The sequence below is a fragment of the Molossus molossus genome, unplaced genomic scaffold (assembly GCF_014108415.1).
Source record: "Molossus molossus isolate mMolMol1 unplaced genomic scaffold, mMolMol1.p scaffold_m16_p_21, whole genome shotgun sequence".
Classification (NCBI taxonomy): Eukaryota; Metazoa; Chordata; class Mammalia; order Chiroptera; family Molossidae; genus Molossus; species Molossus molossus.
The window spans coordinates 41,669,126-41,695,732 of NW_023425357.1; the positions used below are offsets into that span (position 1 = coordinate 41,669,126).

The 26,607-nt window shown below is 50.7% G+C and overlaps 3 protein-coding genes across 25 annotated transcripts in view; 1 reads left to right on the plus strand and 2 right to left on the minus strand.

Moving 5' to 3' along the window:
• CNOT1 (CCR4-NOT transcription complex subunit 1) overlaps positions 1–8,203 on the plus strand; it is a 98,285-nt gene extending 90,082 nt beyond the window's left edge. For 11 of the 15 annotated variants that reach the window (XM_036274300.1, XM_036274296.1, XM_036274298.1 and 8 more), the window contains 6 exons: positions 1,362–1,535; positions 2,167–2,316; positions 3,830–4,010; positions 5,475–5,607; positions 7,557–7,691; positions 7,859–8,203. In XM_036274300.1, the coding sequence (XP_036130193.1) occupies positions 1,362–1,535; positions 2,167–2,316; positions 3,830–4,010; positions 5,475–5,607; positions 7,557–7,691; positions 7,859–7,937 (852 nt within the window). In that variant the 3' untranslated portion in view covers positions 7,938–8,203. Of the gene's footprint in view, positions 1–1,361; positions 1,536–1,863; positions 1,970–2,166; positions 2,317–2,870; positions 2,934–3,829; positions 4,011–5,474; positions 5,608–7,556; positions 7,692–7,858 lie in introns of those variants that run through there. The other 4 variants (XM_036274301.1, XR_004961093.1, XM_036274307.1 and 1 more) reach the window with 4 other exon arrangements.
• A 1,051-nt stretch (positions 8,204–9,254) lies between these two features.
• SETD6 (SET domain containing 6, protein lysine methyltransferase) lies at positions 9,255–13,145 on the minus strand. 2 transcript variants are annotated; one of them, XM_036274315.1, is made up of 9 exons: positions 12,727–13,145; positions 12,395–12,499; positions 12,175–12,319; positions 11,959–12,100; positions 11,649–11,843; positions 11,402–11,522; positions 10,740–10,920; positions 10,581–10,648; positions 9,255–10,118 (listed from the first exon to the last, which is right to left on the minus strand). In XM_036274315.1, the coding sequence occupies exons 1-9, from the start codon at positions 12,751–12,753 to the stop codon at positions 9,813–9,815; spliced, it is 1,290 nt and encodes a 429-aa protein (XP_036130208.1). In that variant the 5' UTR covers positions 12,754–13,145; the 3' UTR covers positions 9,255–9,812. The 2 variants fall into 2 exon arrangements, with proteins under 2 accessions (XP_036130208.1, XP_036130207.1); XM_036274314.1 differs by having other exon boundaries at positions 10,506–10,648.
• A 548-nt stretch (positions 13,146–13,693) lies between these two features.
• Positions 13,694–26,607, minus strand: part of NDRG4 (NDRG family member 4) — a 36,002-nt gene continuing 23,088 nt past the window's right edge. For 2 of the 8 annotated variants that reach the window (XM_036274319.1, XM_036274316.1), the window contains exons 4-17: positions 23,040–23,145; positions 22,692–22,860; positions 22,546–22,608; positions 22,319–22,379; positions 20,820–20,906; positions 20,679–20,735; positions 20,162–20,265; positions 18,926–18,982; positions 18,787–18,838; positions 18,261–18,308; positions 18,063–18,098; positions 17,908–17,959; positions 16,548–16,586; positions 13,696–15,717 (exon numbers count right to left, since the gene is read on the minus strand). In XM_036274319.1, coding sequence (XP_036130212.1) covers positions 15,563–15,717; positions 16,548–16,586; positions 17,908–17,959; positions 18,063–18,098; positions 18,261–18,308; positions 18,787–18,838; positions 18,926–18,982; positions 20,162–20,265; positions 20,679–20,735; positions 20,820–20,906; positions 22,319–22,379; positions 22,546–22,608; positions 22,692–22,860; positions 23,040–23,145 — 1,086 coding nt within the window. In that variant the 3' untranslated portion in view covers positions 13,696–15,562. Of the gene's footprint in view, positions 15,718–16,547; positions 16,587–17,907; positions 17,960–18,062; positions 18,099–18,260; positions 18,309–18,786; positions 18,839–18,925; positions 18,983–20,161; positions 20,266–20,678; positions 20,736–20,819; positions 20,907–22,318; positions 22,380–22,545; positions 22,609–22,691; positions 22,861–23,039; positions 23,146–25,704; positions 25,852–26,607 lie in introns of those variants that run through there. The other 6 variants (XM_036274322.1, XM_036274323.1, XM_036274318.1 and 3 more) reach the window with 6 other exon arrangements.

Genomic DNA, 26,607 nt, shown 5'->3' on the forward strand with positions numbered 1-26,607 from the left:
TAATAATAGGTTTTTAATTTACTTTTCTTTTTCTTGCCTTATTGTACTGGCCAGTAACTCTAGGACATTATTGAATAGAAGATAGCAATAATGGCATAGTTGCTTCATTAATAATCTTTGAGAAAGCTTTCAGTAGTAATTCACCATTAAGTGTGTTCTTGTTTCCTGGCTGGTGTGGCTCAGTGGATTGAGCGTCAACTCATGGACTGAGAGGCAGTTCAATTCCTGATCAGGGCACATTGCCTGGGTTGTGGGCTCAATCCCCAGTAGGGGGGTATGCAGGAGGCAGCAGATGGATGTTTCTCTCTCTCCCTTCCTTTCTAAAAAATTCAGTAAAAACATATTTTTAAAAAATATATTTTTGTAAATCTATAGTTTTGTTTTCTAGGTAGACCATTTGATCTGATTAAGGAAATGCCCTTATAATTTGCAAGGAATTTTTAAATCATTAAATGGACATTAATTTTATTGAATGTGTTTTTTGTTTTGCATACAAGATCCTTTGAATTTTTCTCCTAATATTGTTGTAACTCCATTAATATTCAAATGCTTAAACCACCATTTGGTTGTGATATATCACTGATTTCTATTTCTCTGGACCTCAGGCCGACGCTCTTAACCGCTGAGCCAAACCGGCCAGGGCACTGATTTCTATTTCTGACATAAATGATTTTTGTATAATTCTCATGTTAGGTTTTGATGCTCGACAAATTGAGTGTGGAAAGTAGTGTTCTCTCTTTTTGTAATATTGTGAAAACTGTTAATTAAAATATATATATTTGTAAGGATTATGCCAGTAAAGCTATCTAGGCCTGGAATTTCTATTTTTCATGCCAGTAGTGATGGTTCTTTTTTATTCTCGATATTGGTATTGTGTATTCTCTGTCTTGGTAGGGTTTACTTTTATTAGTCTTTTCAAAGAGCCAACTTCTAACTTTGATTACCAATCTACCCTCCACCCCCCAAACTCTTATTTCAGTACCTTTTTTTTTTTTTTAATTGATTTTTGCTCTTTTTCCTCTACTTTCTTTGGTTTTAATTAGCTGTTCTTTTTCCAATTTCTGAAGATAGAAACTTGCTTACATCATTTTTATTTTTTGTTTGTTTTTGTCCAGCCTCTTCTAGCATATATATGTATTTAAGGTTATAAATTCCTGATACCTAGCTTTTCCTAATTTCCTGATATAAATATTTTGATAACTTATAATGTTACTGTTACTATTAATTAAAGGTTGTAACTTTGCTATTGAGACACACTTTGCCTTTTTACTTGAGCTAATAATCATAATAGTAAAACTGTTATTCCCATTTTCTTGGTATGGAATCAGCAAATGTTTTTCTTTTTATTAAAAAAAAAATAGGGCACTTTAAGAGTGCTGCTGGTTCTTCTGCATGATTTCCCTGAGTTCCTTTGTGATTACCATTATGGATTCTGTGATGTGATCCCACCTAATTGTATCCAGCTAAGAAACCTGATCCTGAGTGCCTTCCCAAGAAACATGAGGCTCCCAGACCCATTCACTCCTAATCTGAAGGTAAAGTTTCAGACAGTTCAAGGAAAAGAAAATATGTCTTAATATTAGTCCTTTGTATGGTAAGCAGGTGTCAGGCCAATCATTTGCTGGGTGACCCCATAGCACAGAATTGCAGAACAAACAGACCTTTGTAATTGCCACATATCACAGGTGTTTTGTTTAAATTGTTGAAGTAAGGGAGAAAAGGGACCACTTAAAACCACACCACCCTGGCATGGGTAATATTAGTTTTATGTATTTCTCTCTCTCTCTCTCACACACACACACACACAATGAATGTTTTCAGAAGTAGAAACATGATGTCTATTCTGTTGATGTCTTTTCTAAGATTAGGACTTTTGGTGAGCCAGTACTCTGATTCTGTACTCTTATTTTGAAATCTAAGTCCAAGAAAAATAACAGTTGGTGGTGCAAATTAGACCTCTCCACAAAAGGTACCTATTTTAAAAAATATAATTTCTATAATTTTGTATGTAAATACTTCTAAACATTGATAAAAAGTAGCTGCTCTACTCTTAAAGACATTTATAATGTGTGTAGCTTTGGAAAAACAATTATACCACTTTATAAGATAGATACAGCTAACTCTTATAAATGCTGTGGTTGTGATTCTTGTATTTGTCTGTGGCAGGTGGATATGTTGAGTGAAATTAACATTGCACCCCGGATTCTCACCAATTTTACTGGAGTGATGCCACCTCAGTTCAAAAAGGATTTGGATTCCTATCTTAAAACTCGGTCACCAGTCACTTTTCTATCTGATCTGCGCAGCAACTTACAGGTTAATTGATTTGTCTTAACTCTGAGCTATATCTTCCATAGAAAGCACTTTGTACGCACAGTCCTTATGTGTGGCCTGTTTGGGAGTTAGTCTTTTCAACTTGATTAAAATATTTTAATACAGCCTGGCCAGTGTGGCTCAGTGGTTGAGTGTTGACACATGCACCAAGAGGTCGCCGGTTCTGTTCCCGGTCAGAGCACATGCCCAGGTTGTGGGCCAAATCCCCAGTAGGGGACATGCAGGAGGTGGCTAATCGATATTCTCTCTAATTACTTTTTCTGTCTCTCTCCCTCTTCCTTCCTCTCTCTCTAAAAATCAATAAAGAAAAAATGTTTTAAAAAAAGGTTTTAATACATACTGTCATTTCTTTTTAAAAAAATATTCATTGAACTTGCTGGGGTGACAGTGGTTAATAAATAGGTTTCAGGTGTACAGTTCTATAATACATCATTTGCATATTGTATTGTGTGTTGACCACCAAAGTCGTTTCTAATGATTGGGTGAGATTATAACTAGATTATACATTTTACTAATTTATTTTATCACTGACACAGGTTATAACCTTGGAAGAGCTGACTAGGGAATGGACTGATTTTTTGTAAGAATAGACTGGTCGTAATTATCCCTGGCCAGTGCTCCAAGGTTTGTCTAAAGAAATGGTTTAATTTGCTCTATGGAAAGTAACTCGAAGTTATATGATATTTCTAATGTTTCCACACCAAGGAAATATAACTCTAACTTCTCCAAATCTTTCCTATAATTGAGATACTGCATATTTTGAATTTCTAAACTTTATGCTGGTACCTAGTAAAGCTTTGATTTTCCAAGGGAAATTTATGTTCATGTTGACACCACCACCACTACCACCCATGGCAGGTGTATTTGTTAAATAACCTCAACAAACTCGAAAATTTATCTAAAATTTAAATTACAAAGAATGTTGACAACAGTTCAGCTTTTCTCTGAAAGCATGGAATGGGTTTATATGTTTTTCTTTATTGATTTTAGAGAGAGGGGAAGGGAGAAAGAAAGAGAGAGAAGCATTGATTGGTCCTGGCCAGTTTGGCTCAGTGGTTAGAGCCTCGGCCTATGGAACAGAGAGTCCCAGGTTCGGTTTCCGCTAAGGGCACGTACCTCAGTTGCAGTTTGTCCCCGGCCCTGGTTGGGGTCATGTGGGTGGCAACCAGTCGATGTGTCTCTCTCACATTGATGTTTCTCTCTCTTTCCCCCCCTTTCTCCCTCCCACTCTATCTGAAGATAAATGCAAAAATATCCTTGGGTGAAGGGGAAAAAAAGAAACATCAATTGTCCACCTCCTGCATGCCCCCTACTGGGGATTTGGCCCACAACTGGGCATGTGCCCTGACTGGGAATTGAACCGGCGACCTTGGTACATGGGTTGACACTCAACCACTGAGCCACACCAGCCAGGTGAAATGGGTTTATTAGTTAGATATTAATTCCTGAATCAACTCTCTGAGAATAAGTCAGGAGCTTTGTTTTGTTCATTTAGGTATCCAATGAGCCTGGCAATCGCTACAACCTGCAACTCATCAATGCACTGGTGCTCTATGTCGGGACTCAGGCCATTGCGCATATCCACAACAAGGGCAGCACACCCTCAATGAGCACCATCACCCACTCGGCTCACATGGACATATTTCAGAACCTGGCTGTGGACTTGGACACTGAAGGTGAGTAAAGCCAGCCAGTTCTCAGAGTCAGGTTCTCTGCACTTTTAAGCCACAGTCCAGTCATAAAAATACATTAGAGAAAGAATGTCCTGTCAATGTTTATGGGTCTCCCTGGTTATTTTATTTTTAATTGGATGGTATCTGCTCAGTGCAGAAAAGTATAAAGGAAAGAATCATCCAGTGTCCTTACCACATCACTTAATAATATTTCAGTATAGTGACTGCAGTGTTTTTTTTTAGTGTTAAACATGTTCTTTTTATTAGCCTCTCTTTAAAAATAAGCTTATGTCACATTGTTTTGTTAGCCTGCCCTTTCCCTAGCATTCATTGGTGCCTATTTGGCATGCAGCATGCTAATATTAGGTATATAAACTTTAATGAATGGGATTTTCCCTACTTGCTGTGCAAAAGGCTTACTGTATAATCCCTGTTATAGGTTGCATCTTGCCTGTTTGAACTACATTTCTTTTGGTGTTCTATATTTTTATGTAATAGATATTCCAGTAGGTGCTAACCAAGGATACCTGCCTACTTTTAACTTTGCTATATTGCTGGCCTATTTGTAGAAGGTATTTGAGTCAGCTTGAAATCAAGATTTAACAAAACTGAATATTGTTATATTCAGAGCCCAACAAAGAAAAAAGGAGGGTAGCCTTTAGAGACATGTTCAAGCTCACTGTGATAGCATTACCAACATGAGTAACATCAAGCAGAGGCAGACAAACAAACTCATTTAATAGATATTGATTCTCTTATAAAATAGTGGTTCTTAAAGTATGGTCTGAGAACCCTCCATGGAGTTCAAGATCCTTTTAGAAGGGCTGTGAGGTCAAAATTATTGTCATAACGTCTTTTTTTGTTTTTGTTTCTTTTTTTTTCTCATTTTGTAACAAGCATACAGTGGAGTTTTCCACAGGCTACATGAAATATAACACTGGAACAGGTTGGATATGGGCAAAAATGAGAATCCAGCTCTCTTCTATTAAGTGACATTAGATTAGCAAAATGTAAAACAGTGACATGCTTCACTATGTTTTTGGGGGGGAAATACTTCGAAACTCTTTTTTAATCCTCACCTGTCTTCAGATAGGGAGGGAGGGAGGGAGGGAGAGAGGGAGGGAGAGAAATATCGACCTGAGAGAGACACATCGAATGGTTGCCACCTACACGACCCCAACCGGGGCCAGAGACAAACTGCAACTAAGGTACGTGCCCTTAGTGGGAACCGAACCCGGAACTCTCCGGTCTGCAGGCTGACGCTCTAACCACTGAGCAAAACCGGCCAAGGCCTTTAAAACTTTTTAATGTGGAAATACTGAAATGAAATACTCTTGGGGGCTTTAGAACTGCAGGATAATTTGAAAGCTTATAGCAGAAATCCAAATCCTAGCCAGTGAAAATGATTGGTCTTATCTTGGTCTTACAGAGCAAGTCTTCACTAAGCCTAGTTTTCTTGATATTTAGGTCGGTATCTCTTCTTAAATGCAATTGCAAATCAGCTGCGGTACCCAAATAGCCACACTCACTACTTCAGTTGCACCATGCTCTACCTTTTTGCAGAGGCCAACACTGAAGCTATCCAAGAACAGATCACAAGGTAAGAGAGAGGTTTGTTTTTTGGATGCTTTTTAAATTGTGCCTCTTCCCCTTTATTCTGAGTTTTTTTCCTGTGCATTGAGCATGATGTTCATTGAACATCTTTTTACATGGATTGAAATGTAGGATATAGTTGTGAACAAAATGGACATGGTTTCTGCCTTCCCAATAATTAGTCTGAATCACAAGCGATTACATGTCATAATCATTGCTGAAGTAAAAAGTTTTCAACAAAAGACATCAGTGTTTTGACTTAAAGTCATTGTGGTGGTGGGGTCGCAATTTTTTTTTATTTTTTTATCCTCACCTAAGGACATTTTTGCATTTATCTTCAGATAGAGCGGGAGGGAGAAACATTGATGTGAGAGAGACACATCGACTAGTTGCCACCTGCACAACCCCAATTGGGGACAGGGACAAACCGCAGCCGAGGTAACATGCCCTTAGCAGGACCTGAACCTGGGACTCTGGTCTGCGGGCTGATGCTCAAGAACTGCTGAGCCAAACCAGCCAGGGTGGGGTCGTAACTTTTAATCAGAGTCCCAAGTTACACGGGCCTAATATTTAAAGCCATGTTAAAGTGTGTAGATTTCTTTATTACCTGTAGTTTAAGTTTTTTAAGCAGCAGAAATAATAGGATCATACTTGTGTTATCCTGATAATAGTGAGGAATCTCTTGGACTGTGTGTGGCATTGGAGATTCGAGTAACGGAGATACACAGACTTGAAAGAATGGGCCAGGCTTTTATTTATTTATCCTCACCCAAGAACATTTTTGCATTTATTGTTCAGATAGAGTGGAAGGGAGAGAGAGAAACATCGATGTGAAAGGGACACATCGAGTGGTTTCCACCCGCATAACCCAACCAGGGCCAGGGACAAACTGCAACTGAGGTACGTGCCCTTAGCGGGCACCAAACCCGGGTCTCTCTGGACTGTGGGCCGACGCTCTAACTGCTGAGCCAAACCGGCCAGGGCTGAGCCAGACTTTAAAAAAAATGTTTTATTGATTTTAGAGAGGAAGAGAGAGGGAGAAAAAGATAGAAACATCGATGAGAGAAAGATCAGCATTGAACAGCTGCCTCCTGCACACCCTCCACTGGGGATGGAGCCTACAACCTGGGCATCTGCCCTGAGCATAGGTCAATGCCTAGCCACTGAGCCACACTGGCTGGGCCAGACTTATTAAACTTGCCCCTTCACCTAATAGTAATTTGTTGGTATTAGGTAACAGTGTTCCTTAGATTTATATACCAAAAATTAAGTAGTGATAATATCCTATCTTGTGATTACTTATAAAGCTATAGTAAGCGTCCTTGTACTTAAATCTTTGTTCTTGTGTTTTATTATTTTCTCGGTAAATTTAGAAATACAGTTGGTTAGGTAAAAGATGAATATATAGGCCAATACTAATTTCCATTCAGTATTCGAAATTTGTTTCCGATTTCCTTTTATTGAAGCATCCTTTTTGCACTATGTAATCTGATAGTATCCTTAACTTTTCTAGGCAGAATTCAAGCCCAGGTTCCCTAACTCTAGAATCCACCTACATTAACCATGCTATATAGAGAGATTAATCTACTTGGCTTTAGTAAAGCTAACAACCTTTTGTTGTTGTTGATCTTTATCCGAGAATATTTTTCTATTGATTTTTTAGATACTGGGGGCGGGGGCATTGATGTGAGAGATGCCATGATTGGTTGCCTCCCTGACCAGGGCTGGGCATTGAACCTGCAACCCAGGTACGTGCCCTTGACTGGGAAACAAACCCTAGACCCTCCAGTCTTCGGGCTGATGCTCTAACACCGAGCCAAACTGACCAGGGCAAGCTATCAACTTTTGCATGTAGTTTAATAATCAGGGAGAAGAGTTAAGGGAAAAAAGGAATGTAGTAATGGTCCTAAATTTGTATGTTTTTCTGTGCATTAACTTATTTCTCCCATTCTCCAGGGTTCTCTTGGAACGGTTGATTGTAAATAGGCCACATCCTTGGGGTCTACTTATTACCTTCATTGAGCTGATTAAAAATCCAGCATTTAAGTTCTGGAACCATGAGTTTGTACACTGTGCCCCAGAAATTGAAAAGTAAGTTAAAAGTAGTGTTTTAATTGTCTAAGGATGAGACAGAATTGAGAATCATTTGATGGCTTCAGCCTGGGTGGGTGATTAAGAAGGCAGAAGTTGCCAAAGCTAATGAGACAGAGTACTCAGGCCTGAAACTTTTCTCACAAACTTGTAACTCTTTTCTTCAGGTTATTCCAGTCCGTTGCACAGTGCTGTATGGGACAGAAGCAAGCCCAGCAAGTAATGGAAGGGACAGGTGCCAGTTAGACGGAACTGCTTTTCTGTTGTAAATGTGTCAGCCTGGATGTCCCACAGCACCAAGTTCCTAAACTGGCTGAGGAATTCTTTCAGTTCTTCCTGACTTTCCCAGCCCCTTGGTTCTTGGGTATCTGCCCCAATTACTGTTTGGGTCAGCTTCCTGTCTATGTGGGCACGTTCCAAAGTTTAAATGCATTTTTTTTTGACTCTTGGCCAAAATTTAGAAAATGCTGTGAATATCATTTTGAACTTGTGTAAATATATGACAGAGAAAACCTTTGTCTGGAACTTCTTGGATTTGTGCAAAATATGTCCAAGGCAAGTATATAAACTGGTACCTGCCCAGCTTATAATTCAAGAAGCTGCTGCCATGTACTTGTCTGGGGACATAGTTCCATGCCTTCTGACATTCCTGGTGTCCCAAAGAAGTAGCAACAAGGCCAGTTTAAATATTATGTAACTTATTTTTTTAATGGGACAGGGGACCTTGAAAATCACACAATTGTTTTAAAAAATGTGGATGTGATAGAATTTAGCTCACAATTGCAATCCCATGGGGTTTTGCTTTTTGTCCCTTCTCCAAATCTAAAGCTGACTGCTGGAGAGCATCATTTCCTCATTTTTGCTGGAGAACGTGCTGTTTTTATAAAGGGAAACCAGACCAGGCCTAAAGCTCCCCATCTCTCCTGATTCTGTAAACTGAAGGGAACCTATGAAATGAAAGCCCTTCCCCTCTTTATGCCAGGCTAAGTTGAGTAACAACAGAAAGTCAAAAGGACCAATACAGCCCCTTTTGTAAGGATTTTGACTGTTTTGTAAATGTATTGGTCCAGTGTTAATACTTTGTAGCCTTTCTAGTTTCCTGGGCTTTAGCTCCCCTACTTCTTGTATGTGTATACATACTGTAGTCAACGCAAACATTAAAGTCATGACACATGTGGGAGTTCACTGTGCCTTTTCTCAGGAGCAGCAGCCAGTAATGATGGTGAGGAGGAAAGTAGACAGCCCACCCTTGCAAAACCCAGGGTCTTTGGGGGTCACCAGCTCCTTGCTGAATAGTAGAGCTCTCCCAGTACATTTGAACATGTTTGGCATGTTCAGACAAGCAAAGTGGTTTTTTTTTTTCTGTTCTTTTTAATAGTATAAAATTGTTAGAGCAGGTTGCTATGGTTAGACATTATAAAATGCCTTTTATTTTTAAAAGAAAGTATATATGTAAAACTTATCCCACTTATACTTTATACATTTAATGGCTGTCAAGTTTTATGGCCAGAGAGGACAAAAAGGTCTAACATTAAATAGTAGAAAGTCTTCCATGAAGCAGGCTTGAATGTCATGGGTGTCTAGGACTTCTTCTCTGGGGGTGAGTTGTGCCAGGTAGAGCAAACTTCAGACTGCTGTGGAATTCAAACAAATGCTCTGAGTACCAGTATTAAATTCTCTAACAGGAAACACAGTCTTTAAAATTAGAGCAACATGCTCAAAATAGACCTCAGTTTTAACCAGGTCTACTTTCATAGTCTGTTATTCAACAGGACCTTTTACTATCACAATCACATTTCTGCTAACTTTGGTTCAAACTGAGAACAAAAAGTGTATTGGTCTAAAAAAATTTTTTTTAAATAACAACAATGGTAATAACAACAAAAAAGTGTATTGGTCTTGGTGACAATTAGCAGTGATTCCCAAGTGTGCCGTTCCCAATCCTTATTAGACCTGTCTCCTTACTTCACAGTTCATCCTAGCACACTTTTGCTCCTTTTCCTTTTGGTATTTCATAAGAGAGAAAAGATCCAAATTTTCCTTCTTTTCGGGCATCAGTGAACTTGGCTTATAATGAAGTCTTCATGGATGTTCCTTTAGGCACTAGAGAATCCGCTTAGCTTAACTTGTCAGTTCCAGCAACTGGTGTAAAATCATCTTCTGACCATAACGAACCTGTAAGGCCTGCTGTTCCCTCCAGCTGAGTTTGGTGTAGACCTCCTTGTTACTGAGTAAATCTTGCTCAGTTTTTAAGTCTGTGGCATAGGTTTGCAGGGTCAACAGAACACTGTCCCGAAGAAGCTGTCTCCATGATTCTTTGAGCTTGGGGATATTTGTCATTGTCAGGCTGTCCTCTTCCCTTTCATCATCTCCCCAACCGTCCTGGTCTTTAATTTCTCTGAACTCCTCAGTAGGCATGCACAATACCTAGGAGTAACCACAGGGCCTTTTAATTAGGTTGTGCTACCTGTGTATTTCTGAAATTAAAGTAGAGAAGCTAGGCTATCTTGGCTTGGCAGTATTCAAGCATCTTCCATTCCTCCCTCACCTGGCTCTTTAACTAGTTCTTTTTTTTTTTTTTTAATCTTCACTGGAGGACATTTTTGTATTCATCTTCAGATAGAGAGGGAGAGAGACATCGACTGGTTGCCACCCACAGGACCCCAGCCGGGGCTGGGGACAAACCACAATTGAGGTACGTACCCTTAGTGGGAACTGAACCCAAGTGTCTCTGGTCTTTAATCTGGCCAGGGCTAACTAGCTCTAAATATGCAGGCTGCTGTCAGCATTAAATGATCATTTTGGGCCCTCTACCTTTAGTGTGGTAGTCAGTTCCTCTTCAGTCAGCACTTTTTCCCACCCAATCACAAAGGCTCCCTCTTCCCCTACCATCTCCAGTTTGCATAAGTAATCCCAGCGTTCGAGGAGCAGGAGCCTTTCAGCTTCAGCTTTTGTTCCTGTAGATAGGAAAGTAAAAGTGGGAAGTCTGAGTATATCAAAGAGCTCATTTCTTAGTCTACCACCTACCTTGTACAATCAGACACTCACCCTGTAATGCTGCTTCACGAACCGTCACCATCTGAATGTCAGCTGTGTCATCTGTGTTGTCAGGGTATGGTTCAACAAAACCGTACATATGAATCAGCTGCCAATTAGCCATTTGCCCATACGTGTTGAAGATCTCATGGCCCTTAGGAATGGGCTTAGTAGCCACCATCCGAAGATAATTCTGGAGTGGAAGGGAGATGCTGGGACCAGGCCCTCTCCAAACCAGCCCTATTATTCCCCTCTTAGGGTCTTCCAGCAGGTATAGATCAGCAATGGGACTAATGTTGTGCCAACCAACAGTAACTTTCCACATATTAACAAAATAGATAAAATCACTGGTATCATCCTACACTGCTGACCTGCTGTCCACATTGGTTCCCTGGCATTGTGCAGAGCAGCCAACCTCCAGCACCAAGTAAAGGATGGTAGTCAGGTACATAGAGGATTAACCACAACTTTTGAGATGTTTTGTGCTCAAACTATTTCACTGGGATATGCGAATGAATGCATACAGGAGTAGCTAACCTCACCTACTCCTTTTCTGGTGGAAGAAAATGGTGCCCATTTAGCCCAATTGCCAGGTGGGCATAAATAACAGGCACTGGTTTGCATCATGCCCAGTCAATGCAAGTAAGAACAGGAACTGGGAAGGGTCCACTCACTGGAGAGTATTCTAGATTGGCATTGTGATCGGGTAAGTGGTTCAGTATGTCTGCAGCAGGCACCATCAAAGGGGGGTTTGGCTCCTTTTCATCGTCCTCTTCCTCCAGTGGTTCCTGAAAGCTACCAGAGAACTTGGCTAAAGCCCAGTGTAGGGTAAGAGGCGCAGGAGGTGGGGTTCGCTGTTTCCCCTTTTGTGCCTCACTAGAGTTCTAAGGAGGAGGGCCCTTAGAGGCTCTGGTCACTGACCTATAGGCCATCACGAGCGCCACGAGCTGGTGGTAGAGTTCCAAGGAGCGAACCCTGGGGCTGAAAAGGTGGGGGTGGGCTTCCATGAAGGGCAGCACGATGGAATAGTACTCGCTGCGGATGTTGGCCAAATCCTTCTCCACGGCTTCAGGTACCCCTGTCCCCTGCAGCAACCGCCTGCGCTCCTCCTCGGGCCTGCAGTGAAACCCCGTGTTCTCTTCACACACCCTACCGGGACTTAGTGCTTGCGAGGCAGCCCGGTTCCCGGGACACAGCGCGGGTGCTCCCCAACTCCTCCCACGTCTCTCACCAGAACATAGGGTGCTTCAAGTGGCCCAACTCGGGCCAGAGCGCAAAGTAGGGGCTCCAGGGTGAGGCCGGGGCCTGCAACTCGTGGAGTAGCGCCAGGAGAAGGGGCACCCAGCCCGACTGGCTCTGCAGCGCGCCTCGCTCTGAGGGAGACACAGGTGAGCGCCCCGGCAGGCGCGGGTCCACCTCGGCGTCCCACCCCCGCCGGCGTGCCCACCTCGCTCCAGCAGCTCGCTGATAGAGCAGGTGTGTTGCGACAGGAGCGCGGCCCGCGGCACCGTGAACAGCAGCTCTCCGGGCTGCACGGTCTCCCGGGCCACCATGCCGTAGCCGGCGACCGTGCCCTGCCGGCTTACCGCCACCTAATCGGGAGGAGCAGCGGGTCAGAGCTGGCCTGCGCCGCGCCTGCTTCTGTCTCCCGCCCCACCCCCACTCACCTTGGGACTCAGCTCCAGCCCGACGCGCCTGCACCAGCTCAGGAAGCCAGCCACTGGGTCCAGGCCCAGGTCGTCGTCGTCGCCGCCGCCAACAGGCTTCGTCACCTAAGACAGAGCGCATTGGCAAGGCCTCGCCCCAGAGAGTTCGTGGAGGGGGGGCGGCGGAGACCGCGGCGCGCACGGAGGAAGGTTCTGGGTGGGGGAGGGGACCGAGAGCCGAAAGTGACCTGCGGGCGCGAGGGAGTGGAGAACCCCGTGCGGAACGGACTGTGGGCAGGGCCGCGCTCGGCGGTGGGGAGAGGTGGGCCCCATGCCGGCGGCCCGCGACTTACCCGCCGGCGCTTCGCCTGAGTCGCCATGGTCCGAGGGCGGTGCTTCCGGTGTCCCTGGCCACGCCTCCAGACGTCCCTGGCCACGCCTCCAGACGGGACTCTGGGGGCGGGGCCGACCCGCCACGCGGGCTACGTGAAGTTCGTATCAGAGTCCCCGCGGAAGGCGGTTAGGGGATTGCACCTGGTTCAATGAGTCCTTCTGAGACTGTCCTGTGAGGCCGGGGGTCTCCATGTGGGTTCAGAAAACGTAAGGTCGGGTGCAGGAAGACATGTCCGCGTGCCACCTCAAGCCTGGTTCTGAGCCAAGCACAGCCTCCCCTTTGGTCTGCGACAGCAGAGATCTCGCCATTGTCTGGATGCAAGCTGAGGGCCTCGGGCTGCGGCTGAGCGTACCCCGCGCCTTGCCTTCGTCATCGCGACCACTTTAGTTAGCTGCGGTTATGTATGGTTTCATTTGCTCAGTGAGAGCAGTTTGCGTGTGTGGCGTGGGAAGGGCTCATGGAACTAAATAGACTCCCTCCGTCACACTCGCCAGTATATCCTTGTTTTCATTTTCTGCATAGCACATAGTGGGCTTAATTTTTATTTACTTGCTTTATTAGCAGACACACAGCAGGAACTCAGTATCTGGGTAAATAAATGGCTGAGTGAATCAAAAGTAAACATGGAGAAGGAAGGAGCGTGCTGTTCAAGAAGATGAGGCAGCGAATGGAGAGGTTACAGGCTTGTTTTGAAGTCAAACAATGCCAATGCTAGATCCCCACTTGGCTTTATTAGGGCAGTCCCTTATCCTGAGTCTGTTTCCTCAGCTTGAAACTAAGATCATGAATATCTACCCTGTAGATTAATGTAAGGACTGGTAGGATACTACATGCTCAACCCCACCAAAACCAGAGAAGCGCCAGCCTCGCCAGCCTCAACATTGTCTCTTCCAAAGCTTCCCAAGGTGCGTGTGACATCACCATGCTCGAGTTTCTCAGTTTCTTTATTAGTTTTTCAGCAATTAACTCTTTCTACACTGACAAGGGTTTTTATTTGTTTTACATTTTGCCGTTTCTGAGTCTCATGATATTAACCACTAGAATACACAATTAGGCTCTTCACTCTGTACAGAGAGGAAAATAATAAACTCTATTAAAAGTTCACTTTGACCAAAAAGACAACCTCCAATGGAAAACCACACACAGGAGGACCCAATATACATATATATATATAATGTATAGATATTTATAGATATCTCATCTGAAAGAACACAGCAAAAAAAAAATCCAACCTGCAGCACTATCTACAGTAAGAGGGATTGATTCTAATTTTCAAATAGTCACATTCAATATACAAAGGAAGCACATGAGTGAATTGAACTAGGGACAGACTAACAATCCACCGGGCTCTAGAGCAGTCTAGCAATGGCTTAAGATTATAGAAGGGTGGGCATATGTGCAGAGGAAATATGGATGCAGGTGTCCTCCCAGCCTCAGAGCAAACCCCCAACCCCCACACACACACCCCAGCCCTTCATTTTTCATAGCTCTCTCCCCTCTCGTTTTACTCATTTTGGGGTTTGTGGCAATTGATTCAGGCTCTGAGGCGAATGGCTTCTGGTTTCTGGCCAGGAGATTCTACCTGATAAGGTGGTGGATGGGAAACATGGCACAGTCCTGGGCTTTAGGTGGCATGAGGGGGCTGGGGTGTGGGGAACCTTTCTCCTCTGCCTGGTCCTTGTTCACTTCACCTCCCACTCTAGAATCTAGCAAAGCCCCTGCCCAAGCCAATCCAACAGGCTGAGATGGTGATGGGGCCTGTGGAAGTTTTGCTACTCTGGACCAGTTCTAAACAAACTTACTTAGTGATGCCTAAGTGAAACGCTGGCATAACTTTATCCAGAACTTGCCCAACACCATGTTTCTGGCGGCCTTGGCCATACTGTCCTTCCTGGAACCTGGGGCAAAAAAAGATCTATTGGTACTTTCAGCCACTGCTGCCTGTGGCCACGTGCTAGCTCCCAAAGGTAGGGAGGGGTACACTCCATACTCACTGGCTATCCTAGCCTTTAACCTCAGCCCCCAAGTCAGGTCCCTGCGGAGATGGAAGACTTTCTGCTAGGGCCTTGGCTCAGAAATGGGACAGCGTCAGGAGGTGGCAGAGTGTGTGAGCTGGAAGAGACAGTCTGTGGGGTTCCTGCTCTTAAGGTACTCTGTTTTGTTTTCCTTGGACAGAGAAACCCCCTTCAGCCCCTGCCTGCCTCGCCTGATGGCACCAACAAAAGAGCGGCTTTGTAGGGGCGCCCCCGTGTGGCCATTGTTCAGATGATTGTCACATGTGCAAGACTGAAACATGTGCTGGGTGGAGGGCCTGGGTGGGGGCCCTGCAGAGCTCCAGGGCTGCTCACCTGCCAGTGTCCCCTGCTTCCATCTTCTGGTTCTCACGCCAGCGCCTCAGCTGGACCCCGTGCTCCTGCTGTCCTAGCACCCATCACCTCACAACTCCCACCTTCAAACCTGCCTGCCCGAGGGGGGTCATCACATGCTCTTTCTTTAATCCAGGAGGTTACCCTGGATCCTGGCCAGAGGACTCAGTCTTTCCTTAGCTGATCCCCTTCCAGCCTGGGCAGTGGGGAGGTGGAAGACAGGGATCCAAGTTGGCTACGTCAAGGTTAGTGAAGTGGAGGTGGGGAACCATCAGGAGACTGTTCTGCTGTAGCATCTAAGAGCTGTAACCCCAATTCCTCCCCTCACCCTCACAGAAATAAACAAAACAGAAAAGGAGCAGGTGCGAGGATGGCAGTGGGACTTCAGTGTGGGTGGGGCACGTGGGCGTCTTCGCGGGACCAAGAGCTTCAACAGGACACCTCCATGGTGTGGTTGACCTGGCCCAAACCCTCACTGCTCTCCGAGTGGGTGCAGGCCTGTGGGCGGCTGCCATCCACCGAGCTGGCGCTGGTGAGGGATGCGGTCCGAGAGCGGGCGAGACGGGTCATGCTGGCTGAAGGCACTGTGGACACAGGTGGGACTGGGTGTGAGGGCCAGAAGGCAAGGCCGGGTGCCAGCAGGCGGGATGAGGATTCACACAAGCAAAGCAGCGAGCGAGGCCCATTCTTCTGATGGCACAGAGGCCGTCCCAAGCAGGGCTCTGGCATCTGCTCTGTCAGCCCCAGGCAATGCAGCGCCAGCAACAGTGAGTGAGCCAGAGGGCCAGGGGCCAGGGCTCACAGATGCCAGCAGGACCCTCACAACAGCTGGCCAGAGACATGGCCAGAATGGGGTGGGAGTTGCCCAGGTAACCCAGAACTCATTTAAGGAAGAGAGGTTATTTCCACGAGGCCTAACCTCAAGAGGATGGTGGGACCAGGAGAGTAGGGTGGACAAAGTGTGGTGGCCTCAAACTGCCCCAAACCCCATTTCTGCCCTCAGGGAGAGTTTCACAAGTGAGACTCTGCCCTCCTGAACGCAGCTGGCCACCTGCTGCAGCCCAGCTCAGGCATCACAGGGTGCCCCTGCCCCCAGGGCCAGGCCTGGGCTCGACCTCTGAGTGGGTCTGGTTCCACCTGCCAGAGCTCTGGAAACCACACAGCCCATGGCAACCTAGAAGCAAGACTGCTCTAAAGCCCAGTCAATCTGGAGCCCTACAAAGGGACCAAGCCCGCACCCCCCCAGGATCTGTGGACGAGGGGGACTCTGGGCTTTGGAGGTAAGCAGGACATAGGAAGGTTCCAGACCACAGCGAGATGCGTCCTGGCTCAGCACAGCAGAAGACGGAGCAAAGGAGCAGGGAGGGCCTGGGTGGTGGGGGTCCATGCATCGGGGGAGGGGCTGCAAGGCTACCTGCTCCTCCGCTCAGCCTTCGGTCCTTCAAGTATGCAACTAAGAGAGAAGACAGAGCCAGAGAGGGGTGGGGTAGGGGGAGACAGAACATGGGTGAGGAGTGTGGTCCAGCGAGGCAAGGGTGTTGAGATGGACCAGAGATCAGACGAAAGGACAGGCACAGAGGGCTGGAGGCAGGGCTAGAGTCTCAGGAAGCCCACTCCTGCCCACTCACCAAGCAGCAGCCACGGAAGGGACCACATAGCCCTGAAAGCCCCAACTGCAGGGTGGGGGCACTTATCTCGCCTCCCCCCATCTCTCTGGCACTGAGGGGCTCGTGCCTATAAGGCCTTTGGGGCCCTTATCTAGTCTTAGTGTCCTCATCATTCTGCTGAGCCTCAGTCTCCCCAGGTACAGATAGGGGAGGTTGTCCCAAATCCCTCCCAGCTCTTGGGCTGCCTGGTGGTGGTTCTCCCGGGGCCCTGGCAGGCGTGGCTCATCCATCCATCCCGCAGATGTTGACTGGGTGCCTCCTGGGCTCGGCCGCTCAGACCTCCTGCTGCCTCACTGCCAGCCTTGCCCTACTTCTGCACAGAGCAAGGCCCCTGGGGGCCAGAGGGAGATCTGTTCCTGGGTGTGGACCCTGCCTTCCCAGAGGCCCGTCCCCTACTGAGGCCCGAGCTCCAGAGGCTCAAATCTGAGGGGAACAAAAATTCAGGGAGAGGAAGTCTGCTTCCTGCAGGAGCTAGTGTGTGTGTATTGGGGGCTCAAAGCACAGTCTGGATCTGAGCACAGGGGGAAGTTTGGAGGTGGAGGGGCCAGGAGGGGGCCAGTGCCACCCATGTCCTTCGATCCCCAGGATCTTCTGAATGCCACCCCCAGGTTCAGCTGCCTGTTGAGGTGAGGAGCTCTTCTCCCAGCCTTGGGGGCCCAGGGCCATCTGGGTCCTGACACTCAGGTGGCTCCACCATGTGCCTTTCCCAGTCCCCGGTCTCCAAGCCCACTCTTCCATTGCCCCATCTACAGTGCTGAGAACAGGTGCTGCAGGCCCAGCAGGGTGGGGGGGGTGACACCTTCAGGCAGGCTTCCCCGGCAGGACTGGGGCCTGGTTCCCCAGGGCTGGAGAAGGGCTCCTCACCCCAGAAGGCCCAGACATGCCCCAAGTCTCCCCCGGGCCCAGGGAAGCGGGGCATGGCCTGGGCTGACTGACGCACAGCGTAGGCCTTTGTGTGTCCCCGGCAGCAGGGGAGCATGTGGTGAGTGACCAGCATCTGGGTCCCTGTAACAGCTCATCACCCGCCGGCTGCTCATCAGAACGCCCGACAGGTGCCAGCCCACCTGCCACCAGTCGCAGGGGTGGTCTGGGTAGAGGTGTACTCACTGTAGCCCATGCCTTGCAAGAAGTATTTGAAGGCTTCAGTCAGCTTCCCGGGCTGCAAGGAGGGACAGGCACATGCTTTGGCTGTCTAGGACTGTGAGGAGGAAGGAGGCTTCCCCCACCCTCGGCTAGGTAAGGGAGGGAAGGCTGAGTCTCACCTGTGTGACCTGGGGGAGCCCCCCGGAATCTGCCATCTGCAGAGGAGAGAGGGGGGTGAGCAGAGCAGGCCACCCCAAGCCCTGCCTGGCCCTCCTACCTGGACAGGCTCCCCTGACCAGACATGCGGACCCAGGTGGGACCCCAGGCAGGCCGCACAGTTAGGGGAGCTGGCCCAGGGCTGGGGAGGAGGGTCTAACCTTCAGGAAGGTCGTGGTTGTCGGGTCCAGTTTGGAGTTGCAGTCAACCTAAGGACGAGGAGCAGTTTCAGCAGAGTGAGGTGGCCCCAACTGCTAATGCAAGTTCTGCCCCCAGCTGGGAACTCCCAGGCTGCATGCTCCCAGAGTTCCAACAGGAGAGGTGACATGATCCCCAAATGCAATGGGTGCAAATAGTGGTCCAAGGGGGACATTACTTATTGCATAAAAAATGGGTCAAATCCTAGAGGAAGAAAGCTTAGTCTCTGGGCCTGAAGTGGGGAGACTGAGGTGGGCTGCCCTGAGGGGGGTCTCCCTGAGGTCTCCAGGCCTCCCTCACCTGAAGGAGGGTGGCTGTGGTGAGCGGTGATGCACGGCAGAGTGGTGGGGAAGTGGGATGAGGAGCCCACCACCCAGGCCTGTCCCTGAGGTTTCCCTGGGCTGGATCATGGATTGGCTGCTGACCAGAGGCCAGTGACCCCCCTCACTTCTGTCCCCAACCCCAGTTAGAGCCTGACCCCTCACTCACCACCCCATCCTCAGCAGGTGCATTGTCCCCCACCACCAGCATCACGGGGCAGCTGCAGACACAGAGGAAGAGGGTTGTCTGGCCTGGGCATGGTGGGAGGGGGCAGGGCGGGGAAAGGTGGGCGCAAGGGGATGCTCACCGGAGTGTCTTGGCATTAGGCACTGTTCCAGGCCGGTTAATGTCCAGGTCTCTGCGGCTGCAGGGAGAGAGAGGTGCTCATTCCAGCTGTATTTCAGCCATCCCCTGTCCCCTCCCCCAACAATGGCAATTAGGGCCCAACATTCCTGGAGACCGCAGCTGCTAAAACAGGGAGACAGGGGCCTTCACTGCATAAGTAGGGGCCTTCAGTCGCCAGTGTGGCTCAGTGCTTGAGCGTCAACTTGTGCACCAAGAGGTCGCCGGTTTGATTCCTGGTCAGGGCACATGCCCAGGTTGTGGGCCTGATCCCCAGTGGGGTATGCAGGATGCGGCCAAGTGATGTTCTCATTGATGTTTCTCTCTCTCTCTCCCCCTCTCCCTTCCTCTCTCTCTCAAATCAATCAATAAATAAAAATTAAAAAAAAATAAAAGCCCTGGCCAGTTTGGCTCAGCAGTTAGAGCGTCGGCCCGCGGACCGGAGAGTCCCAGGTTCAGTTCCTGTAAGGGCACCTACCTCGGTTGCAGTTTGACCCCGGCTCCGGTTGGGGTTATGTGGGTGGCCACCAGTCGATGTGTCTCTCTCACATAAATGTTTCCCTCTCTCTCTCTTCCTCCTTCTTTCCCCCCACTCTATTTGAAGATAAATGCAAAAATGTCCTCGGGTGAGGACAAAAAAAAAGATAGGGGCCTTCAGGGCTCTCCTCATGCATTACTTCTTCCCAGACCCCCAACTCATGCCAGGTGGGCCCTCAAATTTGGCTCCGACCACCCAGCCCCCGGAAGTGCTGCTTGGATGACCACCACCTGTGCTATGGGACCCAGCCTGTCACTCTCCATCCTTTCTCCAGCGCTCTGCACACGGCTGGTGCTCAGTCCATATTTGTAGGGTAAAGAGGAGGGAAGACAGGCAAGTAGGGGCCTGGCCACTTCCCCACAGGGCACCCCCCAAAGGGGCTCCAAGGAGCACAGCTTAAAAACCACTGACATCATCCAACCTCCTCCCAGGTACACGCCAGGCCCAGGACTGTGGGGGTCGGGGATGTCCCCTACGGCTTCCTCGGGCCATGCCCCGGGGAGGAGAAGGAATGGATAAGCCCTGCTCCCTGTCTGCTCTTCATGGGGTGTGACCCTGGGCAAGACGCGACTCCTGTCCGAGGCGTAACTGTCTGCTCTTCCACAACCTGGGGACAGTGTCACCTGTCTGCCTGCCCCTCATGGAAGCTGTAGAGGGTCCCACCTGTTGTACATGTTCCAGAAGAGCTGCAGGTTGGCCTGGTTCACCACATTCCCGATCTGCTGCCGGTAGCTCTGCACCAGCTCCGAGTTGTTCATCAGCTCCTCCTGGGCCCAGGACAGAAGCTTGTGGGCTCAGAGCGGGTGGGGCCGGTGTCAGGCCAGAGCCCAGATCAGCCTTTGACCGCTCTTGGCAGGGTGGGGCGGTGGGTGGAGCCCCCCAAATGTGGGAGAGAGAACCCAAGGAGGGGAGAGGAGGAAGGCTCCACAGAGCTGTGGGAGGAGGTCTCCCCCTATGTGTCTTTCAGGTACCCCGGCACCATGGCCAGCAGCAGAGGACAGAGTGAGACAGGTCAGATGCCACCTAACCCCTGCCTTCCTCCTGCCCAGCTGGGAGGGAGCAGAAGCCCCTCAACCCAGCATCCCTGAGAGTGGGCAGAACCAGGCCCTTCAGCAGCCTGGTCTCCCGAGACCCCCAGCCCACCAGCTGTGCTCCTGTGAGGATGGTCCCACGCCCTCACCTGGCTGAAGAGGTGGGATAGCACCGTGTCGGGTAAAGTGCTGGTCAGGCCGGACAGCTGCGGGCCAAGGCGGGGGTCAGTGTGAGAGCCGCCCCACGGCCTGGCCCCCGCCCCCACCCTGGCCAGGTGGCCCACACTCACCTTGGTGGCGGCCCAGTCGATCCAGCCTTTGCCATTGGGGTCAATGTTCATCAGCACCAGCCCCTCCACCAGGTCGGGGAAGATAAGCTGCGTGAAAGGAAGACAGGACTTGGGGGAGGCCAGACAGGGAGCCCAAACTTCCTCTCTACTAAATAGGCTGTAAGATTCTGGCCCTGACTGCCTCACAGGTGGTTTGGTTCGGAGGGTCCAAGGAGAAGGACACACTCTGTAACGGCTTTAAGACGCCACTGATGCCCGGCTGGTGTGGCTCAGTGGTTGAGTGTCGACCCACGAACAAAGGTTGCTGGTTCGATTCTCGGTCAGGGCACATGCCCAGGTTGTGGGCCTGATCCCCAGTCGGGGGCATGTAGGAGGCAGCCAATCTCTCTCATCGATGTTTTTTCTTTTTTTTGGTACGTGCCCTTTGCCGCTAGGGCCTAGTGGGAACAGAACCTGGGACTCTCTGGTCCGGTCCGCAGGCTGACGCTCCAACCGCTGAGCCAAACCAGCCAGGGCTCTCATCGATGTTTTCTATCTGTCTCTCCCTCTCCCTTCCTCTCTCTAAAATCAATGAAGAAAAAAATATTTAAAAAGACGCCACCGATGACCACCTGTCACAGCTGGAAACCTGCGTGGGTGCCACGTCCAGCTGCCCACTCATCCTGCCACCTGCGGCCTTCCAAAATTCTCGGACTGATTCTGAATCCCTGCCCATGTCACTGGTTTTCACCCCTTTGAATATATCTTTGGAGATGCTGCTGTTGCAAAACAGGATTAAACATCTTCAATAAAACATTTTGTTTCTTGGCTTTTATAGACAAGGAAGTTCTAGTCCATTATGTGAGAACCAAACCTGGTATTGTTAGACATGGGAAAAGGACTCACACTTTCTGCTCATGCCCGTGTTTAGGGGGCAGTACACCTACAATACTCATGTCCTGTCAAGTCTGGGGTGACAGGGAGTTAACAAAATGCCTAACTGTTGAAATAGAAACGGGAGTTGAAAATGCTTGGTTATTTCTTTTGAAGAAAGAAAGAATTTGAATCCTGAAAATTAAGTTTTTGTTTTTAGGGTTTAAAAGCTTGTGGTTCCTACCCAACATGGTGTTTTTGAAATGTGACTTTCCTTAAACCTAGCAAACTGAACGTAAGTGTGATTTTTGGTTAAAACGTGACTCATGTTTAAATATTACTCTTATTAGTGGATGAGTGGTTGTGATGACTCTTATTTTGTGGCTAGAGTGATGAGTTTATTTTGTGGCTAATAGAAAGTTTGGCTATAGATAATGGTTAAGCAAGTTACAGTCTTTTGAGGAAATGTATGGAAAAAGTAACCTTTTTAAAAAAAAGGTTAATTTCCTTAGAGCCCCCTCCCCCCAAAAAAGGCTTTTCTAAGTGAAGAGGAAGTGGGGAGGGGAGAAGAAAGAAAGGGCAGGCAAGTTCCTGTGGCTGAGGGCTGCCAGGAAGACCAGCCCTGAGCGGGTGCAGGGGAAACTCACCGCAAACTTGGCCAGCACATAGGCTCCAGCTCCCACTCCGATGCCAATCACATACTTGAACCTGGAGGAGAGCATGGCGGTCACTCTCAGGCCAGGGCTGCCATTTCCCATGAATGTCATCTGAGCAGGCCCCACCCACAGCTCTCAGACCTCAACCAGAAACCGGTGGCTCTGTGGTGGTGGGCACCCCTCGGCCCCAGCACAGGGACGGGCTGGCGGGGACTCACCCAAAGTGCTGCACCACGCTGGGGAGCATGGCGGCCAGCTGCTCCATGGATGGAAACTGGTACCTGCAGGCGGAGCAGGAGGTCAGGCCCAGGTGTGGCTTGGGGCACAGAGCTGGGGAACGTTGGAGGGGATTCGGGGTACCTACCCCTGAGGAAACTGTGACGCCCCCACCTGCTGACCGGGGGCATCCACGTGGCACACCACAAAGTGCTTGGTGATCTCCTGCATGTCCTCGAAGTTGAAGAAGGTGTTGAAGCACAGTTTGTCTGCAGAGACACACCTGTGTCTGAGCAGAGTGGTGGGGAGGCCTGTGGCTGAGAGGGAGGGTGAGGCAGAGACGATCAGCCTCACGGTTCAGTGGGGAAATCAAGGCCCAAGTGGCTAAGGACACAGAGCTGAGTGTGGTCGGACCTACAGGGGGAGGAAGGGGAGGCCTCACTGCTCTAGCAGATTCGAGACAGGGAAAGGCCGGGTGGGGCTGGGGTACACTTACGGTTGAGGCCCACATCGTGGTAGGTCAGGATGGCCGGGCGGTTCCCCTTGGGGGGGCCCCGGATCACCACATGCAGGAGGCCGTAAGGCGTTTCGATGTCATGCTCCTGGAGGGAGAGAGAGCGCTGGACACTCTGGGCGGCCCCCAGTCCTGGCTCCTCTGCGGAAAGAGGCTGGGGAGCAGCCAGGAGCTGTTGGGCTGTAGTTCGGCCTCCATGTCCCATGGGGGTGGGACGTCCCATTCTCGTCACTCTTGGCAGCCCGCAGAGAGGACACAGCAGCTGGAGCACCCCTTCTCAGGGGCTTCTCCCAGGCTAAGGACACCCCGACACAACAGCCCCTTTCTGGGGCCTTCTCCTAGTGCTAAGCGCCCTGCAGGCATCAGCTTCTTTAACCCTCAGTCCTCAGAGGGCTTAGGAAGTGGCAGCGAGGCACAGAGAAGTGTGCCTGGCCCAGAGTCACTCAGCAGGGGGCAGAGCAGGTGTTGAACCCATCGCACCAGCTCCTGCTTCCTGAAAGACTAATGGCCCCACGCAGCAGAACCGCGAGAACGCGCCTGGCCTGGGTGGCTCAGGGGTTGAGTGTGGTCCCATGCACCAAGAGGTCACCAGTTCATTTTGCACACGGTGGACACAGGTTCAAAGGGACCAAAGTTCCTTCCCCTGACCGGAAAGGGACAGATTCAGGAGGTAGAAGACAGCTTAGGGACTGGCCTTTTGGGTCTAGGCTCAAAGAACCACTGTCCAGGCCTGTCTCTCTAGTGGGGAGTGACAAGGTGGTGCAATCCATGGCCAAGGCTACACCCCGAGAGCCACACTTCTGCTGTGGGGTCCAGTTAGACACACCCTGTCATCCTGTGGGCGGGCCCAGGTTCACCACAGCCTCCGTCCCTGGGAGCCACCAAAACAAGCAGCACTTCCCGCTCACTGCCCACTGACTGGACCCTTTTCATGTCCTCGTCTGCTCCTCGTGGGGACCCAAGCCGCAGGGGAGCAAACTAAGTCTGGGGAAGGAGAAATGACTTGCCCAAGGTCAAGCCTGGAGAGGGCAGGACAGGCCTTGCCAGGTGCAGGCCTCAGGAGAATACACTGAAGTCACCTTTTCTGAGACCTCTCCACAGCCGCCAGTCCCTGCCACGCTGCACCCTCAAATCCCCACTCCTTGGCTCCAGAGGGTGGGGTTGGGGGAGGAGGGTGCACGATGCCATGGAGGGTGGGGCTGGGGGGCAGGAGGGTGCCACTGAACAAGAGCTGCAATGCGCTGCCTGCGGCTGAAGGGCAGTTCCTCCAGGGCACCGGGTCACCTTTCGCCCTCCTAACCACAAGTAGGGGCACAGGATGGCAGTATTCCACAATCACACAGTCCGTGGGTGTAAGGGGCGTCTGTCCCCTCCCAGCCCTGGTGTGACCGCCCCATCACTATCCCCTGAGTGGCCGGACTCGGCCACAGTGCCTGCCCTACTGAGGCTCCGAGGGAAGGGTTGCCCCAGGAAGACCAGCCCTAGGGTGGGGGTGGGGGCGGGGGCTGTCGGGGCATCCGCGGGCTTCCCGCGACCCAGTAACTTTGGCTGAACCCTCCTCCCGACCCAGGAGCTCAGACCCAGCTCAGTCCGATAAGAGGTCGAGCGGCCCAGTCTTGGGGTGGGGGTGGGGCAGCACACAGGGAGCGCTCCTAGGGCTGTAGCCGGACACACTGGGAGCCCCCAACCCCAGGACTGAGCTCTCCCATTGGCTCCCGGTGACGTCACCCGGCTCCCGCCCCCAGGTGGGGGCCACCATAGGCACTGCGGCAGCCTGTACCCCTCGGGTGTGCATCTCCCCTCGCCCTTGACCTTGACCTTGAGGGTTGCAGCCCTCGGAGCTAGGCTTCAGCACGCAGGGCTGTGGCGAGAGGGCTACTGCGATTCTCCCGTCACCCCAGTCACCCCAACAATGTTCGGCAGGCCCGGGCGGGGAGGCGCTGACGTCGTTGCCTGGGTGCTGGCGACCCGTGGTCTGAGGACTCGGGAAGCCCGGGTCGGGGGTGGAGGAATAGGTGCCCTGCCTCTCCCTCACTGAGGAAGAGCAGTACCCTGGGCACTGCTACCAGGGTAGGAGGAGGCGTCCTGGAGCCCACCTGGCGACCCGCCCCCGGGGCTCATGGCTCCAGCGATGCCTCCCCCACCCACAAAATACGGCATTACGACCCCTCTGCCCTGCAGGGACCCGGCCTGAGGCCCTGGGGGCCACGGAGGGTTGCGAGCACCGCCTGAGAAAGGAAGAGGCTGTTCTGGTTGCACCGTGCAGCCAAACACACACGACAGCGCGCAGGGTCGGGAGCGCAGACACCTGACGCACAGACACCCAGACATGCAGGGAACTCGCTCTCCCCAGGGAGCCAGCCAGCCACCAGCTGGGCGTGTGCTAGGCGAAGGGCACATGTCAGTGGGACGCACAGACGAGGGCACATGGTCTGCACAGCCAAGTCTCAGCCCAGCCCGATCTCGGCAGATTTCAGCTCTTCCCCGCAGGCCCCAACCGGCTGCTAATCCCCAATCGCTGCTGAAGGCTGAGGTCACCAGGACACTAAAGCCTGCTGGTGAGGCGACTGAAGGCAGGTCTGACACCAGGCAGAGGGATGCCCCTTCCTCCCCCGACAACCTCCCTGCGCCCCCAGAGCTCACTCACCCCATCCCAGCACTCGGGCATCTTGCCGAGGGAAGTGACACGCCTCGACAAGGAAGGACAAACAAAGGCCTGAGTCACTGGGTCCAGAGGTAGGGGCGGCTCCGGTGGGAAACCAGCAGCTCTGCGGTGGGCGCCGCTCCCAGGACCATTTATATGCAGAGCCTGCCCGCCTAGGCCGGCCCCTCCCCGCGGGGTTTCAGCAGCTACTCGCTGGCCTGGAGCCCCCGCTTCCAGATTGGCTGTGGGGAGACAAACCTGGCTCCAATTGGCTTCTGAGGTCCTCGCTCACCCAGCCCCTGCTCCTGTTTCACCCCTACCCCCCCAGCAACACATCATCCTGCATGGTCCCCAGCCCCTGCATTCTGATGCCCCCAGCACACAGGCACACAGACAGCTGCAGCTAGCTGCACAGGGGCCCTGAGAAGGTGGGCTCTGGTCAGGTACACAGCAGCCTCTCATGGACACCCACACCAATGCAGGGCAGGGTGGCCACACGGCTGTGCCCTAGACAGCACACCCTGATCCACAGCCTGGGTAGCAGGAAGGGACCTGAGGGGCCCCAAGCCCAGCCTCCCATCAGGAAGGCCTGGATCACAACCTTGAGGGGATGTAGGAAGTCACTGCTGTCTTTTCTGACCCCCCCTCCCCCCCCGCCACAGGTCCCTCCTAGGGCCCCACTCTGCCCACATGCACACCCAGTGCCTGTCCACACTGCTGAAAAGTGGGGTTCTGGGGCCAGGGGGCCTGGGTAGATTGCAGGACCAGGAGTCTGGTGGGGCACACATCAATCTGTCCTCCCCACTCCCATCCTGCAGCAAGGACTGCAGGCCACCAAGGAAGGAGAAGGGACATGCCCACCTCCCGCAGACCCACCCGGCACAGGGCCTGGCTCCTGGCTCTTTG